The following is a 17,832-nucleotide window of genomic DNA, read 5'->3' as shown; positions in this document are numbered from 1 at the left end:
GGCTGAAAGGGAGAGATTCATGGGGAGAAGCAACTATAGCACATCACTGTATCTGTCATCAGCTAATGTGTCAACCCAGTTCAGGTACATAGTCACTCAGGAAACACAAACACACACAGACACCTTGATCTAAACTTCAGGCAGGCATTAACATAAATGTATAAATAGATGTGAACAGGCAGATTAGCGCATCATAGAACAGCTACTGTTCTATTCAGTTAATTATAACTAAGTTTTATGTTTTATTTATATCTTACCATTTACAATAGACATTTTCACAAGGAGACAAGGAGCGTTGCAGAATTTTGCATTCAGACCCCATGATGATCAAGTGGAGGATTATGATGGCAAGAAAAAAACACTAAGAGCGCAATGAGAGGACAATGAGAACCAATGAGGAAAATGAGAACCAATCCCCTTCTGGGAAGTACCTAGAAGTAGAATTATAATAACAGGTGCAGTGCTGCAAAAGCAGAATTACTACAGAGGCATCCAGAGCATATAGAGTGAACATCTGGGAGATAAGCTATTGACCAGTGTTAAAAGTATGTCAAACAGCAGAGGGCCTATTGATTTCACATGCACATTGATTGCACATACAGGGCAATGAGACTAGATTGCTATATTGAGCTTTAAAGATGTTTTAAGTGGAGGGCTTCATCTGATAACCCTGCTATTGATAATGATGATGTTGCCAGTTTCTACACTTGTGCATAAAGATAGGATACATTTCAAGAAAAGCATATGTAAATTATGCACCCTCTCTTCTTTCAGCTGTGGCAACATTATTTTACGTATTTGTTTCAGAAACACAGTTTCTCTATCACTGTAGTAAACCATAAGATCTTTTGTCTTCTGGGTAACTGCTTTCTAGTTAAATAATGTTTAGTTATGAGATGGTAGAGAACTACTGTGTGACTTTCTAATAGCAAGCATGAAGCCTGGGGTCAGCACCAAAGAAGGCATGCTGTCTAAGCACAAGAGAGGTGGAGAGCGCAGGAGAGAGTCTGCAGGAGGAAAAAGGTTTCAGAAGGGAAATGGGCTTAGGGAACAAGGCTGTAGAGAGACAGATGGAAACAGAAACAGAGCGAGGAAAGAGAGAGCGCCACCGAGAGCCCATTTCTCTCTCAACAGTGCAGAAGGGGGAGATGAGTGATATTCTACAGGCTAAACTCTTATCTCTGCAAGGAGAGTGAATTGGGGAGAGGGGTGGGGCAACGTGCATATTCTACCACCTGCAGCCGCTGATTCATGTCCAGCCACATGAAAGAAGAGACACATTATTATTAAAACCCAGTATTTCTAAAGAGCAACGGAGATGCTGGTGAAGTCCTCCTGTTTAATTTAGTCTTTGTGTCATGTTTTGATAAGGAGATTCTGCCGGGCTAATTATCTAACAATACCACTTATCCCTTTTAATTTTTCTCTCCTTTTTTCTTCCACCCCATTGTGGTTGTGCGTGGACCCTTTCATCAGATTCAAAGAGTAAGTGCTATTCATCCATTTTGTTAATTATTCTCTGAAAACTCCCACATCCTCATTATTCAACTTAGCCCTCTAAATGAGAACACACAAATCAAAAGGTTGAACAGCAGTGATGAATAAAGGATATTCACATCCCTGCTATCTGTTCTAATGCAGTTATAGATCCTTTTGGAAAAAAAAAAGAACAAAAATGGCATGCTTTCATCACAGTCATAAAGTACAAAAGAAATGGGCTCACTTTCCTCATAATAAACCCACCCCACCCTGCTTCAGACCACACTCTGGCTCTCGGTGGAAGGTTCTGAATAAGAAACAAAAATCTCCACAATTTGAATGAGCCATGTTGAAGTGCGTCAGATGTGACCTACAGGAATTTTTTTTATTTGGTCTCTGGCTGGTAGGCTCATGTGACACAAGAACAAGACTGAGTTTGTGTTATGCCTGTGGGCAACCTGTTAAAAGTCATAAACGTTATTACTGTGATTTGTAGGAGACAGGCTGAGTGTGCCAAAACTGCTCGTATCCAGATGGCACTTCCTGTTGGCAAGTCACCTGCTGCAGCTCCAGCCAATCTCTATGAAGAGCTGGGAGATAGCAAAACGTGAGTCCTTTTTCTTACCTGGTAACCTTTAAAAATGGGGGGGGGGGGGTGGATAGGATGTGTGTAGGTGTGTATACGTGGGTGTGGCTGTGTTTAGTGTGATGAATGTACTTGGTATTCATGTGGACTCTTAGCATTTTTTTTACCAGTGCTATCTATAGTGTGTGCTATAGTGTGTCCATGTAAAGGTCGTGTTAAAGTCATAACTGAATTTCCACTGTAGAAGTTATTTAGGCTGGTTCGGACCATCAGGGTACAAATAAGAAATTTTTTGTTCTACTCTGCAGTAGAACACCCCTTCCTCCAACTGCGAACCATATTGGTATAGTTTCAATATCAAGAGCTTCGCCTTTGATGTTATTACTGCTTTGATTTCCCAATGCTGCACTTCGACATTTAGTTGTCGTTATCAACAGAATCATCCCTGTACCTCTCAGAGCATGCTGATTGGTCTGAATGAAAAATGACTATAGAAACACCTACCAGTGGGAGCTTCAGTAATGCCAGACAGAATCCATGCAGCAAAATAAGTGAGTTTTAACAGGATAGCAGTGACCTTATCTGTCATTTAGAAGAGAAATGAGATTTCCTATTATAACGGACTTTTATGGCCCTCTCAGCATTTCTGTGTGCTCTAAGGAAGTAAGGCTGGGCTAAATTAGCTTTGCTTTTGTCCATTTTATGGCAAATGTGTCTGCAGTGTTGTGATCACTGGACACATACAGCCATTAGTGCAGCAAGAGCCGATTGCCAAGTTAAAGACCCAGTTAAATGTATAATGAAATGTTGTTTGTTAAGATTTCACCAGAGACATAACTGCCTCTCCTTCAGGTAAACAGTGTTGATTTAAAGCAATGAGAATAAATGCAGCTGCTAACTCAAAATAATGGAGCCGTAGGGTTTTTCTTTTATAATCTGCTTGGTCAAGGAAAGTATCTAGAGCAAATTCCCTTAGCTGCAGATGAATAACAGAGAGTTCCAACAATGAGTGAGTGAGTGTGAGTGTGAGTGTGAGTGTGTGTGTGTGTGTGTGTGTGTGTGTGTGTGTGTGTGTATGATAAAGAGAGAAACATGTTTGTGATTGTGCATGTGTCCAAATGCAAAATGTGTAGACAACAATATTTTTAGTAAACACAGAATAGCATTTGGTTCTTTGGAGTTTTTTAACCCTCTAACTCCTTTAATTTCTGCTGGAGTTGTGCCATTAGATATGTTACTTTAATGTACTTTAAGGTGTCTTTTTTTTATACTGTTCATTGTTGCACATTTGTTGTGTATCGAACACTCATATAGCTTACATCTATGCTAACATGGATAACTGCATAATTTATATCGAAATGAAGGTTTAACAGAAATGCATTCCATTCATTTTTCATTGTTCATATGAATGGATGTCAGTCTTATATCCTAATAGTCTGTCTGCTTCTGCTCACATTCTCTTGTATATATCATTCTCTCCCTATTTAATTTACTTCCTTTTGCTCCCAACTCAGACTGCAGTGGGTCATTTACATTTTTATTCTGTCTTAACCTATCTCAGTAGATTGCCCTCTTGTTCATCTTCTGTCAGTTAGCTACTAATTGTGAATTTAAAAGTAGCTATACTACTTGCTCTTGCAGCTGGTACATCATACTTCTGCACTGTTGTGTCATGCTGTGGTGCGCTTGTAATTGAAAGCCAGTGTCAGTGGTGCATGGAGAGTGAAGTTCTGTGTGTAGAGGTAGTGTATCGGCACAGTGATGTACCTCTCAAAGCCCTCATTCTATTAGCCTGTCTAGTATAAATTTATTTATATAGCACTTTTTACAACAGTTGTTGTCACAAAGCAGCTTTACAAATGTCCGTAGCCAAGCAGCCAGTAAGCAAGGGTGACAGTGGAAAGGAAAATCTCTCCAGAGCATGAGGAAGAAACATCTAGAGGGACCAAGACTCAAAGGGGGGGCTCATCCACCTCTGGCCGACAATGGACACTACAATAATTAACAAAATTAACTGCAGATAAGGAACAGACTAAGTAGTGAAAGAGGAAAATAAATAAATAAATAATAATAAAAATGAAAAAATAAGCAATGTCTAGTTCAGTTTTCTAGAAGTCCTAGTCTGGTCCTGATGGTGTGTCCGAAACCCATCCCACACAAGAACGACCATCAAGGGCAATGGAGAAGTAGTTGGCTAAGGTGAAGGTGTGGGCTACAGCAGGGGGCATCAAGGGGTGATGGGAGCAGCCATGGCAGCTGAGACAGGTTGAGGCTCAGCAACATCATGAGTCTCTGTGTTCTTCTGACTCCAAAGTATAGTGTTCTACTCATCCTTCACCGTGACACTACCTGTCACTGCCCATCATCTTTATATACATTTCAGAATGATTAAACCTTTGGGTTCTGTGTGTTCACTTGTGTGAGCAGCACAGCCGCAGGGGAATCTCTGTGTCTATGCTTGTGTATGCTTCTCTGCAATACAGCAAAAAAAATAAATAAATTTGCCTTTGTTGATGACATTTGGCATGTTTCACTGAAACAAACTAATTAACAGAAAATGTGTTTTAATCGATTTTAAGTCCATAGTCACTTAACTGGAGTTTCTTTCAGGTTTCCTGTGCTATTGCTATTGATAACAAAAAAAATGTGTTTAACTTAGATGAAGCATTAAGGGAACCCTAAATACCACATCTGCATGTTTGTTTTGACAAAAAGCTCAGTCAACAGAAGTAACTGGGATGGCATATAATTCGCTTTCCTGCTTTATTCTCTATAACCCTCTATCATACTTTATGCACATCTTTCAGGCCTTTTTCCCTGTACCATTCCACCTTGTTGTCGCAGACACGGGAAGTCAGTTTCAAGAAGGCTGATCTCCAAAAGCTATTTTGCCCCTTTACTCCTCATCCCACTGCTGCTGCCTGTGCCACCATATACATCCTCCCCAGGTCTTGGAGAAAAAGCAACTGCCTCTCTGCCTACACCCTCTCATCACCTAGGACCCAAGGAGATATCCAGCAGCTCATCCCTAGTACAGAGACTAGCCAGCTTCTGCAACGTGGGCTCTGGGAGTCATCATCTGGTCCCTGCCATTTCACAATCAAGGGGTCAGGTTGATATGGAGGTGCAGAGTGACAATACTCAGGGAACAGACCAGGCAGTTTGAGCAGCAAGCCTTAGTTGAGAAGACTCCCAGAAATTCTTGTACCTCTATGGATGACATCCTCACCACTATCAGCCTCCTCATAGCCCACTGATTGTGGAAAAGGATGTTCCCCCTTGCATCATCACTGGTATTTATGGAGAGAGCCCTCCCATTCAGTGGCCTACTCTGCCTGCTCTGAGATAGCTAATAATACATGAGACTTGTATAGTGGTTTTCAAGCACCCAAAGTTGCTACATTAATACTAAAAAGAACACCTAGTGGCACATGAGAAAACATGTGGTTGTACTGAGAGGGTAAAATTACATTGGTGGAAAGATAGAAGAGATGGGATTTGAGATTTGATTTGAAGTGGAGAGATTAGACTGATAGATATGGAGGAATTCCAGAGACAATGAGCTAGTTAGGAGAATGGTCCATCACCAAAACTAGAGGTTAGAAGAAGGAACCGTTAGAAGATAAGATAGCAGAAGGAACAGTTAGCAGATCAGCTGAAGATGAGTGGAGAGTGCAGGTGGATTTCTAAGGAAGGAGAAGGCCAAACAAATAGGAGAGGGGTTATTAATAGCTTTGTGAGTGAGCAGAAGGAGGCTCAATTCACATTCAGCATCCCCACCTACGTCACAGTGGAACCCTGCAAGGTCCTGCTGGCGATAATATCAGGCCCTCATGTCCCTGTCCACCACCTACAGCTATGTTCCTCCACCTCCCCTTTCTCCTTATGCCTTTTCACCACCCCATTTTATCCAGATCATCCATTTCCCGGAACCTCTTCCCAAATATTGGCCAAGCCAGGAAGGACTAGAAAAAAACGACCCCATCACCACTTGCACTATGCCTCCTACAATGGCTTTGAATCTGAAAGACAGGAGGAAATTTTAAGCGATTCTGAAGTGCTCACCTAATGAAACTGGACAATTCTAGAAGCAGTCTCCTAACCACATAGACAGGGTGAAGACAAGGACAAAGAGCCGCCAAAGTGAGTTATTAACATAGCTGGTGTCTGAATAAAAGGACCTACATAGAAGCCAAGCAGACTGTTCTGTAGAGGAGTCAAACACTGGTAACTTCAACCCATATTCAACATAGTAGACAAACTTTCCCTATGTCTAATGATCTCTGGCTGATTTTGTGTGTGCTATTCTTTCTAGTACTCATTTTTATATCTGTTCAATTCTATAGATGCTGAGTAAGTACAATACATATATTTATATGTCTGAATAAATACATACAGTTAAGGTCAAAATTATTAGCCCTATATGTGAAATCGAGCAAACCCCTTAGCTGCTCTCAGGAAATGACAAGTACCAAAAGTATTCATAGTATAATTAGTTTCAAAAGAATAGAGACAAAATCTCCCTGAAATTTGCTGAAGATATTTTTCTGATGCACTGAGCTGAAACAATAAACAAAATACTGACAAGACCAAAATGATTAGCCCTTTAACAATAATAGTCAATACTGTAACATTTCTGACTCACAAGTGACAGCAGGCTTTTACTGTCTTTCCTAACTAGGTTGTCACCTGTCTCTTGAGGTATCATGGCCTATTCCTCCATGGCAAATTGTTCCAACTCATCCAAATTACATGGATTTCAAGCATGGCCCTTAAACCTGAGTTTTTGCAATAGATTCTTATAGAGAATTGAGATCTGGGCTTTGAGAAGACCACTCCAGGACCTTGATTTTGATGTTCTTCAAAATGTTTTGACCAACTTGGGTATGTGCTTCAGGTCACTGCATTGCTGAAAGACCCAATGGCAACCTAAACCCAGTCTAGCAGCACATTTTTTCACATTATCAAAATGTCAATCTTCTTTCTTAATAACCGCATGCACCCAAATAAGATTCTCTGTGCTTGAAGCAGCAAAATAGCCCTACAGTATTATACTCCCACCACCATGTATAACTGTTGGATTTTAGGGTTGAAGGCCTCTTCTTTCACCAAACAAACGCTATATTTATGTGCCTGAATAGAATAGCTCCAGTTTAGTTTCATCATATTATCCATAAATCCAATATTATCCAATATCACACTATCCATATATCCAAAACTCATCCCCCATTCCCATGTTTGAAATGTCCATGGGCGAACTTGTGTTACTTTGATGTACCACTGTGTGAGCAATGGGTTTCCTTGGGCAATGACCTCAAAGCCCACCATGATGAAGAGCCCTTACACACAGTCTTCCTTGAAACCTCAAGTCCTGAAGAGGCAGCACTAATGTTCTCAGAGATCTGGGGTTTTTTGTGCATATATCTGATGATTTTCATCTTTAAAGTATTGGTATCTTGCACTTGTGACCGCATCCAAGTTTGTTTCGAACAAAATATGTCTTTGGAAAGATGTCATGTACAGCTGTTCTGGGCACTGTAAAATGCTTGGAAATGGCAGTACAGCTGTCCCCCTTAAGATGAGCATCCATTACTTTTTTTCTGAGGTCGATACTTACTTCTTTGCTTTTTGGCATGATGAAATTACTTGCAAGAGTGGTGCCTCTCAGTCTATCCTTTAAGTACCATTAGTGCTCTTCATTGGAGGACATTTAGTAGAGTTCACTGCTGATTCTGCCAATCAAGTCAGATAGGGTTCAGGTGTGGTTTGAAAGCTAATCATTTCAATTTGGCACTTTTTCTTGAATTATTCACACAGGGCCAATAATTTTGACCATCCCAATTTTCAATACATTTATTATACAGCAATCTTTTAAATAAATAAATTCAAAGCGTGCCAAATAGGGGACTTTTTACTCTGTAAAGTTTAATGAATTATGTTAACAGTGGACAGAATTTTAAGTAAATGTTCCATATGTCTTTGTGGGCTAATACATTTGACTTTAACTATATATTTATGTATAGTTTGTGAATTAAAGAGACTGTAACATTAAAATGTTTAATTCATAAAACAATACAGTAATTCAGACATTTATTTTAAGATATATAAAAATTATTTACATTTTATAGAACACAATGTTAATAGTGGTTGGATTCTGTAGGGCTTTATAAGATAAAATGAGGACAGTAGCAGTTATGACCAGATGACCATAAAAAACTATTATATTTATGATGATTAGTGATCATCAGGAAGGTGCATTATTATGTCATTATGTTAAATGAAGGTGCTGCATGCATTGTGTGAATATCTATTTTCGCCACTTCTGAACATCACGTCTTTGTGCTCATGTGCTCTCTCTCAGCTGCTCTTTGAGAATGGACAAAAGCAGCAACGAGGCCCTTCGTTCACAATGTACTTATTCATCTTCTTCATCATAGTCTCCCTCAGTGTCTTCTGTGTGCCTTTCCCTCTGCCGCTCTGTTAGTGCACCAATAACCCCCTCTAAAGAGCTGTCACTGCCATCAGACCACCTGAGGTCGCCCTGGTTCTGTACAGTTTTGCGGATGTTTTTGGCCTTTAGAAAATCAAAGGAGTCAAAAAGTGCACTGGGCCCAAACAATATAGATAATAGGCAGTGGACTGCATGACAGGAAAAGTGTGCCTTGCCACCAGCCGGCTGCCTTCATCTCCGGCAAGAGCACAATCAATCTCTCCGAGTGCCTGTGGATGAAGAGCTCTTTGTGTACACATAAAGCAGCTCTTCCTCCTCCAGCAAACCCTCCCTCCCATGAGCCTGATGACATCTATTCAGGCGGCATTATTAAATCTGGAGTACAAATGATTTATTATCTTATGTTTACTGCGTAGCTCATATTGGAATTGATTTTTCATTTGGAATCAGAAATTTGTTAGCTTTAAGATAATTAGAGTTTATTTAACATTTTGTTCTGTCTTAATTTGACTTGTGTAAAAAAGGTTTATTCTAACTTTATTCTTTGGATTGTATTATTGAGCCTTATATGGAAGAGAAAGGGAGTTTACAGTACAACAGATTTGTGATATCAGTGCACAATGCACACTTCATGACAATACGCAACATTTTTGATGTGTCTCTTTAGGTTCACAATTGCATATAATACAATGCGGTAATGTGTAAAAAAACCCCAAAAAGTATTGCTCACCAACTGTAAATGGAGTTAGATTTTGTAAAATATACAATACATCTGAATGTAAGTATTCCAAGCTATCCTTGTTACATGACAGAGTAAACAGATTTATGAGCTGATAACACATCAGCCTCATTTGCACGTCAATTAAACATTTTAACATTTGCTACAATGACTGTCTTGTTCATAATCAGTTTGACAGACTGTTGCTATACTGATATAGTTTTGTTACTCTTTTTATAATTGTTGTCACATCTGCACATATTTCCTTATCTGTTGCAAGAAATGTAGTAGTGTGAAGCAAAAAAATTCACCTATGGGATTCTTTCATCCCTGGCAGGGTGACAGAATACCATAGGGAGCTTTTTGTGATTACTGAGGCACTGAGAAAGGGTATGTGTGATTAGTGAGGCACTGAGAAAGGGTATGTGTGATTAGTGAGGCACTGAGAAAGGGTATGTGTGTCACGGTGCAGATGATATGTGCGGGTGTGTAAGAAATTAATGGAGGGTGAACTCCGCAGGGATTTGTCACTTTGTATGCCTGATGGGCATACATGGCTCAGCATGGAGAGAGAGAGAGGCTGTGATGTCTGCATGCATCAGGAACAGTGCTTATTAGTCAGTTGATCCGTCCAGCTCCTACTCCGCTCCTGTTGATTCTTCCCTTGTTGTCACGTGCTATGCCTCTTCTGTCTCCCCATCCACATTACTTCCCTTCAGCTTTTCCTTCAGTCTCACCCAGATCCGCTTTTTCCCGTGTAACTATAACCTCTGTGCAAGCACCTACAGGCACACAGCTATTCATACAGTGGTCTCTTGTTTCCTTTATTAATCAAAAGAAAAATAAGAGCTATTCATAGTCACAGTAGCTCTACCTCTTGATAATAAAATGCAAATCAACTAGAAATTCTCACAGTACATCTTACCTATACTTCTTGCATTTTTTTCTCTGATTTTAAATGGAATGATTATCTTTGCATGATCATTTGCAAAAGAGAGAATTAGACAGCAAGCCCTTTTGCAAATGGAGGCCAAGAGGACAAGAATTATTTTGTACCTCATGTTGTATTGTTGGTTAATAAACAAATAGTACAGGCAGCAGACATTTGAATGAATATGTTCGCCCTACTCTTGAGACTAATAAAATGCCTGGGGACAAACTTGAGACAAAAGGCCCAATTTATTCCAGCTAGTCCATACATGTGTAAAGTAAGCAAAAACATTTCTGACAGCATCAGCAGTTATTCCTGTAGGACTAAGAGAACATCTTTATTCCCAGTCCTACTGCAACGCTTTAAAGTTATATTAACATTGTTATTTTGATTTCTTGGCATAAAGTGAACGTCTTTACTTCCTGTGGACATATGTAGATCTTGGAGTAAACACATCCTAGCCTCTGTGAGGATTGGGACCAAAGCAGTACTTTACCGAAGAGTTTGTGTTTGGTTCTTAGATGAGCAGTGATGTGTCTGAATCTTGACAGAGAAGAGGTGGCTAGCATTCAACAGTGACTTACGTACCCACAGCTGTCTTCCCCATTCTAACACCCAGAGAGACAGAGAGTGAGCATGTATGCATGGATGCGTGTGAGTGTGTTTTTCTCAAAATCTGATCAGAAATCTTGTGGGGACATTTACCTAGATGCCACAAAGAAAAATATTATTTATTAGTAGTAGTAGTTTTTGTGTGTTTTTGTGTGAGAAAAATTACTCATGAGTGTGTGTGTGTGTGTGTACTCACACACACAAATGTGTGTCTGTGTGTGTGTATTTGTGTACACAAGTTTGCCTGTTTGTATAAATAAGTGGTTCTAAATAAGAGGGGATAAATGCACCCTAAGGTGTAGGTTGGTGCTAAACTGCTTGTGTCAGCACTCCAGTGGTCCCATTTTAGGTCCATTCCCTTTGTAAATGGTTTCCAATGCTACTTCACCAACTTTACTTCCAATGTAATAATACAGAATAAAGATGAGAAATTCTCTGGATGAACAAGCCAATGCTGTAACAGCACTGTAAGTAATGAAAACAATAGAACATTGAACCATTATTTCAGTGATTTTTGTTTGTTTGTTTGTTTGTTCTTTATTTCCCCATGGGATGGCAGGCCTGGACGTGGCAGAGAGGTATGTCCTTCTTCTACCTGGCTGTTACTGGTGTGAAATGCTTTATTTATTATGGCAATAGCCATTTTTGATTCATCTAAGGTAGCAAAGCTCCCAGTTCCTCATCTCTCCAGTCTGTCAATAGTGCCTGGGGAAGAATTAGAGTAGAATCTCAGTGAGATGGAGGCATTGATAGAAACCCTGCCATTACCTCCATGTTTATGCTCAAGTAGAGATATGAGGACACTGTTTTTATTGAAAAGATTTATCTAATCTGTGCTATGTGGCAGCCCATGCCTTACATTGCTTTCCTCAGGCAGGTTTGGAAAAGAGATGTATGAACACATTATGTCAGTGCTCAAGTCATAGAGACAGTCCTTATGTGTGCATGTTCTATCCGACTTGACCTTTTCGTGGCTACTCAACTTTAACATTAATGTCAACTTATTAAGAGAGTAGCTTCTCTGCTCCACTATGCTACTCATTTCCTCCACAGGAAGTGTCTCTCACTTGCTTTCTTCTCTGTCCTGTCTAACCTGCTATAGTCTTTCACCCAGTTTGGTTACCCCACCCCTCCTTATTCCCCACCTCTTGCTTTCTCATAATCCACACATTTCCTACTCTTCCTCTTTTCTCTACCTAGTCCTCTTCATTTTTACAATAATTATGTGCCTTCTGTTGCATCCTTTTTTGTACTTGTCATCCTGTTTTTTTCATATATGCTCCTTTTTTTCAACTCTATTTTCTCTTGATCAATCCCTTCTCTCCCCGACTCTTTGCTAACAGCAGCAGTTGTTGAGGCCATCATTGCTCAGGCCAGAGGTATTTTCCTCTGATTCCTCTGATTTCTCTTTAGTTATGTTCACATTACAAGCCATTGTTCCATTCTGAATTTTTGCTTAGATTAGATTGGCCTATCTTGACAGTGATACGTTTTCTCAAGTGACCATTTTTGCACAAGCGACAGAAGTGACCTCCACTGTTGTTTTGACAATGACAGTGCAAAGCACATGGGTATAGGCAAAAAGCCACATGAATTCTGATCGGTCTCGTTCAAGCTGCATAGCCACGAATCAGGTAGGACCACATATGTAAGTAAGTGACTTGAAAAGATCAGATTTGTGTAGCTGTGCAGCCCTGAAAAAATCAGATTTGTGTCACAATTAAGGCAAAAAATTCCAGCTCCGGTTGGTAATGTGAACATTTCCTCTTTTCTTTAGAGGCCCTATCTAGCTGCTATATTACAGGTAGATAGTTCATCATGTTGAATATGGTATAGTATAGTAGTCTCTTATGTATATTAATTTAGTTTAAACAGTGTCAGATCCATGTCCCGCTGATAATCATATTATATAAGATGCTCAACTCTTGACATTGTTTGTTCATCACTTGTTAGGATATTTGGTGACAATTATTTTTGTTCTTGACTTAGGCACTCTCTATGGAATCAGGTATTGATCCTGGGCAAGACTACATTGCACCAGACTACTATGATCAAATGTAAGTTTAGAATGATCACATTGACATGCAATAACTGATAAGTGTGTGCGTGTGTGTTTGTGTGTGTGTGTGTGTGTGTTTGTGTTTGTGTGTGTGTGTGTGTGTGTGTGTGTGTGTGTGTGTGAATGTGTTTTTTTGTAACCAGACTAAAAAAAACTAAAAAAAGACTAACAAGGTTTATTTACTGGGTATTTATTATCATTGTTTTGTAGGACCAGAACTGTGAGAAAAGATAATTCTGAATAGTCTGGAAGATTTATCTTCTTTGCAGATTCCTTTGCACCAAAGCTAGTCACAACAGATCTGGGCTTACTACAAAGACAATTCAGATACAGTTCCCACTGTAACAGTTTGTCTACATGTTAAAGGGCAATCCAGTAACTACTTTCTGAGCCTTTTGCAAGCTAAGGCTCTCAGGCAGCTCTCTACACACCACCAGCTGCTGCAGGGCCAGAACTGGGAGTCATGTTACTGCCAGTTGCCAACCTTATCTTCAGTTTCAGATTGTTGTTGATGTCCAAGCTGCTAACATAAATGAGATAAATAATGGTTTGTAATGCTTGCAGAAAGCAAACAAGACAGCCTTGAAAAGAAGTGGGTAAACATATTCCTATTCCTTTGCCCATTTCTGTCTCTCTTCTAAACATTTCTAATTCCATGTCCATAATATTTACCCTCTTCCCTCCTTCCAAAGGAGTTAAATTGCTCCAGCTAAAACAGGGCACCTAAGCCCATGGTGAAATACCTCCATGCGTGAGAGGGGACAGAGACAGAGAAAAAGAAATCAAGAGAGCAAGTGAGAGCAAGATTGTGAAAAGCATAACAATTTGAAAGCTACGAACAGTTTTCTGAGAAAACACAACAAAAGAGCATCCAATGATATGGTATAAACACAGAGAGAAAGTGGCAGAGAGTGCGAAAGAGAATGCAAGAGGGAGCTGAGGGGGTGGTAAACCGGCTGTGGCACTTATAGCAGCCCATATGGTGAGTGGAAAAGAACTGGCCAGCTTTGCCATAAGAACAGAAGCTAAGCAAATATTGTGTGCTGATCTGCAAGTTTGATCTGCAAGGGTTAGCATCAACCACTCAAGGGAAATGTGGATACTTTGACGAGATGAAAAGCTTAAGCCACCAATAGCATCCCACATCTTTCCTCAGTTAGACCAGATGGAGTTGTCTCCCTCACTAGCAGACTTTTCAAGACTTGAGAATCAACTGAACACTGCATTTTATCTTCCAATGATTTTCCATATTACCAGCCCATCTCACACAAATGCTATTCATGCAATAAAGTGTAACAGATGGAACCTAATGGCCAGTGTAGAGATCTGAGATTAAGCTCTCATCACAATACTACGTGCTTCTACCTCAGGACCCTTGTGCCCAGGTGGTGTTGGTATAGTTTATGATGAGGTTAACTTCAGCAACATGTTGTATGACAAAACTTTGAACATAAGAAAAAAAAATGCAGTATATTTCCTTTTAACTGCATTGGAAAGGAATTTTAGATCATAATGTAATTTTTAGAACCTAATGTAAAACTAAGATTCTTGCAATTGTTTCCCCCCAGTACTGAACTATAGATACTAACAAAAAAGAAAAATGCTTTGTTTTAATCAGGAGGTAAGAGCACTCAGTACTCAGTAATCCAGATATTCCATCTGCTGTTAAGGACCATCTGCTGTTATAGATATATAAAGATTTCAATAAACACTAGCACAGAGGTGTCCAAATTTCCAAAATGTCCTGTTTTGTTTTGTTTTGGGTTTTTGTATTTTGTTTTGGTGTTCCTTTGGTGTCTCTATGTAGACACGTCTTCAATAAATAGTTACATTTCAACAAGGGAAATACCTTTATACTGAAGTACAGTTTATTTAAATGGGTAAGCACCATTTCTTATTCACACCATTTCTTATAATACGCTAATGCTTCATCCTAAAGGTACGATCCATATCCTCCATATGGGAGCCGTAGGAGGTTGATATCTCCCATGTACGATGAGTATGGAGAGGCCATTGTGGAGGATGATGGCTATTACTACAATCCCTATGGGCCAGAGGTAATACTACATAATTTATTTACTGGTAGATCAAAATGTTTGGACAAAAGTTTCATGGAAAATGAATTGAGTGTAAATCTCAGTTTTGTGAATTGATTTTTCATAATGTTATTAGATAGTCAGATTTATTAAACAAGTATGGTTCTAATAAGAAAAGATAAGACAAGACTTTATTAATCCCAAAGGGAAATTAGAGTTTGATTTTGAAAAGTGTCAGAGTAAACCCAGGATATAAGGATTTGAATAGGCCCCATGTTACCTCAGATTTTCCTTTTGCCGGCAAAGTTGTCATCACCTAAACAAATGTTTTTCTTCTATAGTGTTAGATTGTAATGTACATATGATTATGAAAATTATGTATTATATTTAATAGGAAATAATCTCACTACAGGCTTCGGGCAGAGGGAGAGGTGGGCCAGGGCGTGGGCATGGGCGTGGGCGTGGTAAGCATGTGGGATTCAGGGATTTTCCTCCAGAGGACGAGATTGGTCCAGCAGAGCCTGAAACTCCTTCTGAGGATGCTATTGGTCCTGCAGAGCCAGAAGCACCAGCCGAACCAGAGGAGTCCATAGCTTCAAAGAAGCTGAAAACAGTCATGAAACTCAGCAAGCTGCTTGCTGCAGGAAAAAAATTAGAAAAGGTTTACACCTCACCTTGGAAGAAGGCCAGGATCTTCCCATTTATGTTTGGGAAAAGGAGAAAGGACAAAGACTACGCCAAGTTGACATCTGCACGACGTATTGGCAGTCAAGAAAGCCTGACAGAGGGACAAAGCCCAACCGGCTCTGTTGATGGTGATGAGTCGTCAGGAAAGGCTCAACTTGGAAAAGTCCTGAAACGCATTAATGTGGGTAAAAAGGTTCAAATCAGAAAGAAATCTCAGGGCAGCATCAGCCAGAGCTCTGCCAGTGAGAAGGATGAGTCTACAGTTGAATCAGAGAAAGAAGACAAAAAATCAAAAGTGTCTATCAGTGTCAGTGAACCTGACTATAGTGGCTCTGAAGCAGAAAGCAAGGAAAAGAAAGGATCAGATGAGGATGAGTCATCAGTGGTGAGCAGCACCGCAGATAAGGACTACCTAAAGGTGGATCTCGAAAGGGATGATGCCAACGAGAGCACCGTTGACTCAGAGTCCGAGCCAGAGGAACCAGAGGAGTCTGATGAAGAAAGCAGGTCTAAGTCAGGGACAGAGAAATTTGGAACTGAAAAAGATTCAGAGTCAGAAAAAGAGTCAGGGACTGAGAAGGAGTCAGGCTCAGCAGAGGGGTCAGACTTGGAGGAGGAGTCAGAGTCAGAAAAATCCTCCAAATCAGAAAAAGATTCCAAATCTGACAAGACATCTGCGACAGAAAAATCAGGAACTGAAGAAGAATCCGATGAGGAAGAAGATGGTACCCCAGAATCCAAAGAATCTGAAGCTTCAAGGTCTGAGGTCTCCTCTGCTCAGTCATCCATGAAATCTTCACACACTGAAGCCAGTAAAGAATCTTCAGAGAGATCAAGTGCAGGGAGCAGTGTAAGGAGCAGTGCAAGTGGCAGTGTTTCTGGTACAGCTAGATCCAGTGCTAGTGCCTCAAAGAGTACAAGGACCTCTAGCAGCAGATCTCTGGACCCCAAAGGGTCATCGGCTCAGTCTTCTGTGAGGTCTGGAAGCATTGGTAGCAGTGATGCAGAATCAGGAAAATCTGTGCAGAGCAGCTCTAAGGCAATGTCTGCCTCAGGACATAACAGATCTGATGCTGCCTCTGTGAGCGGCAGTGAGAGAAGCACCACTAGCTCCAGATCTTCAAGGGGAAGCAGACGTTCCCTTAAATCAGTCCTCACACAATCCTCTCAAGACATTATAGAGGAAGAGAGTGAGGAGGACTCAAAAGAGGAAGAACATGACAAAGATGATGATGAGGCTACAAAAAAAACCAGGGAGTCTTCAAGTGAGCCAAGTGATGGGGCAGCATCTGGAAGCAAAGAATATCCAAACTCATATTCTGGCTCTCCTTATGGAACAGAAAGCAGTATGACAGAGAGCTCAGATGAGGCGTTTGGGGGGCTGTCGCCCATTACTGAGGTGGATGAAGATGCCATAACATCTGGCAGTGGCTCTATATCTGGGAGTGGAGGAAATGAAAGAATTTCAGAGGCACAGTCAGATTCAGGAAGTTCCACAGCTTTCTAAGGACAGAAAGAGAGGGGAAATTCAAGTTCGAAAGTAAGACTGAATTTAATCTGTTTCTGCTCTGACGTGCAGTGCATTTCCCTTTTTCTCTTTCAACCTCTCTGTTTTTTCCCCACATTTTTGGCCAGCCTCTCACTGAATAATTTCCACAAATGCAGAAGCATAAATACTAGGACATTTAATCTCTGTGTGCTCTTGGGTGAATTTTTAAACATTTCTCCTTTCAAAAGTCCACCATCTTTACTTTCTTTTGTATAAACTAGAGGCCATAAATACTGAATTTGTTGCTCTTTTAAGGTCAAGCGCAAGTTGTTGTTTTTTGTTTTTTTTTCAATTTAAAGTCAACTGTTAACTCCAACTTTAATATTTATGGATGCTTAAGGTCTAACTTTGTGCCTCTCTCTGCTCAGACTGGCAGAAAAAAGAGGATCAAGTTGGCTATGGAGAGAGAAGGTGAGTCAACAACTACAGGAGAGGACAGTGGTTCAGATGTCCAACGAAGCCACCTGCCTCTGATCAACAGCCACAGCAACATCAATGGCTCCATGTACGTGGCACAGAATGGGACTATCATTAGGACCCGGAGATCACCTTATCCTAATAACCTAAAACTTGGCTCGCCTGGCCGACTAGGCAAACAGTTTAAAAAACTGGACAAGTTGGGAATTACACATGAGGAGAATTTTCCTTTAAATAGTACAGCGGATAATGGGCCTGATATAGGATCCACTGGTGTGCTTTCATCTGTAGCTGACAGCAACCTCAA

At 40.3% G+C, this 17,832-nt stretch overlaps 1 protein-coding gene across 1 annotated transcript in view; it reads left to right on the top strand.

The window, feature by feature from the left end:
- pcdh15a (protocadherin-related 15a) overlaps nucleotides 1-17,612 on the top strand; it is a 122,934-nt gene extending 105,322 nt beyond the window's left edge. The window contains exons 32-39 of the mRNA XM_081724266.1: nucleotides 1,477-1,485; nucleotides 1,976-2,086; nucleotides 11,337-11,355; nucleotides 12,121-12,156; nucleotides 12,767-12,834; nucleotides 14,776-14,893; nucleotides 15,285-17,099; nucleotides 17,477-17,612. Coding sequence (XP_081580392.1) covers nucleotides 1,477-1,485; nucleotides 1,976-2,086; nucleotides 11,337-11,355; nucleotides 12,121-12,156; nucleotides 12,767-12,834; nucleotides 14,776-14,893; nucleotides 15,285-17,066 — 2,143 coding nt within the window. The 3' untranslated portion in view covers nucleotides 17,067-17,099; nucleotides 17,477-17,612. The remainder of the gene's footprint in view (nucleotides 1-1,476; nucleotides 1,486-1,975; nucleotides 2,087-11,336; nucleotides 11,356-12,120; nucleotides 12,157-12,766; nucleotides 12,835-14,775; nucleotides 14,894-15,284; nucleotides 17,100-17,476) is intronic.
- Nucleotides 17,613-17,832: the final 220 nt, after the last annotated feature.

Source organism: Electrophorus electricus, chromosome 12, assembly GCF_041902795.1.
Source record: "Electrophorus electricus isolate QZ-2024a chromosome 12, ASM4190279v1, whole genome shotgun sequence".
NCBI classification, from domain to species: Eukaryota; Metazoa; Chordata; class Actinopteri; order Gymnotiformes; family Gymnotidae; genus Electrophorus; species Electrophorus electricus.
Note: the sequence above shows the minus strand (reverse complement) of the source record. Positions and strands in the feature narration are given on the sequence as shown.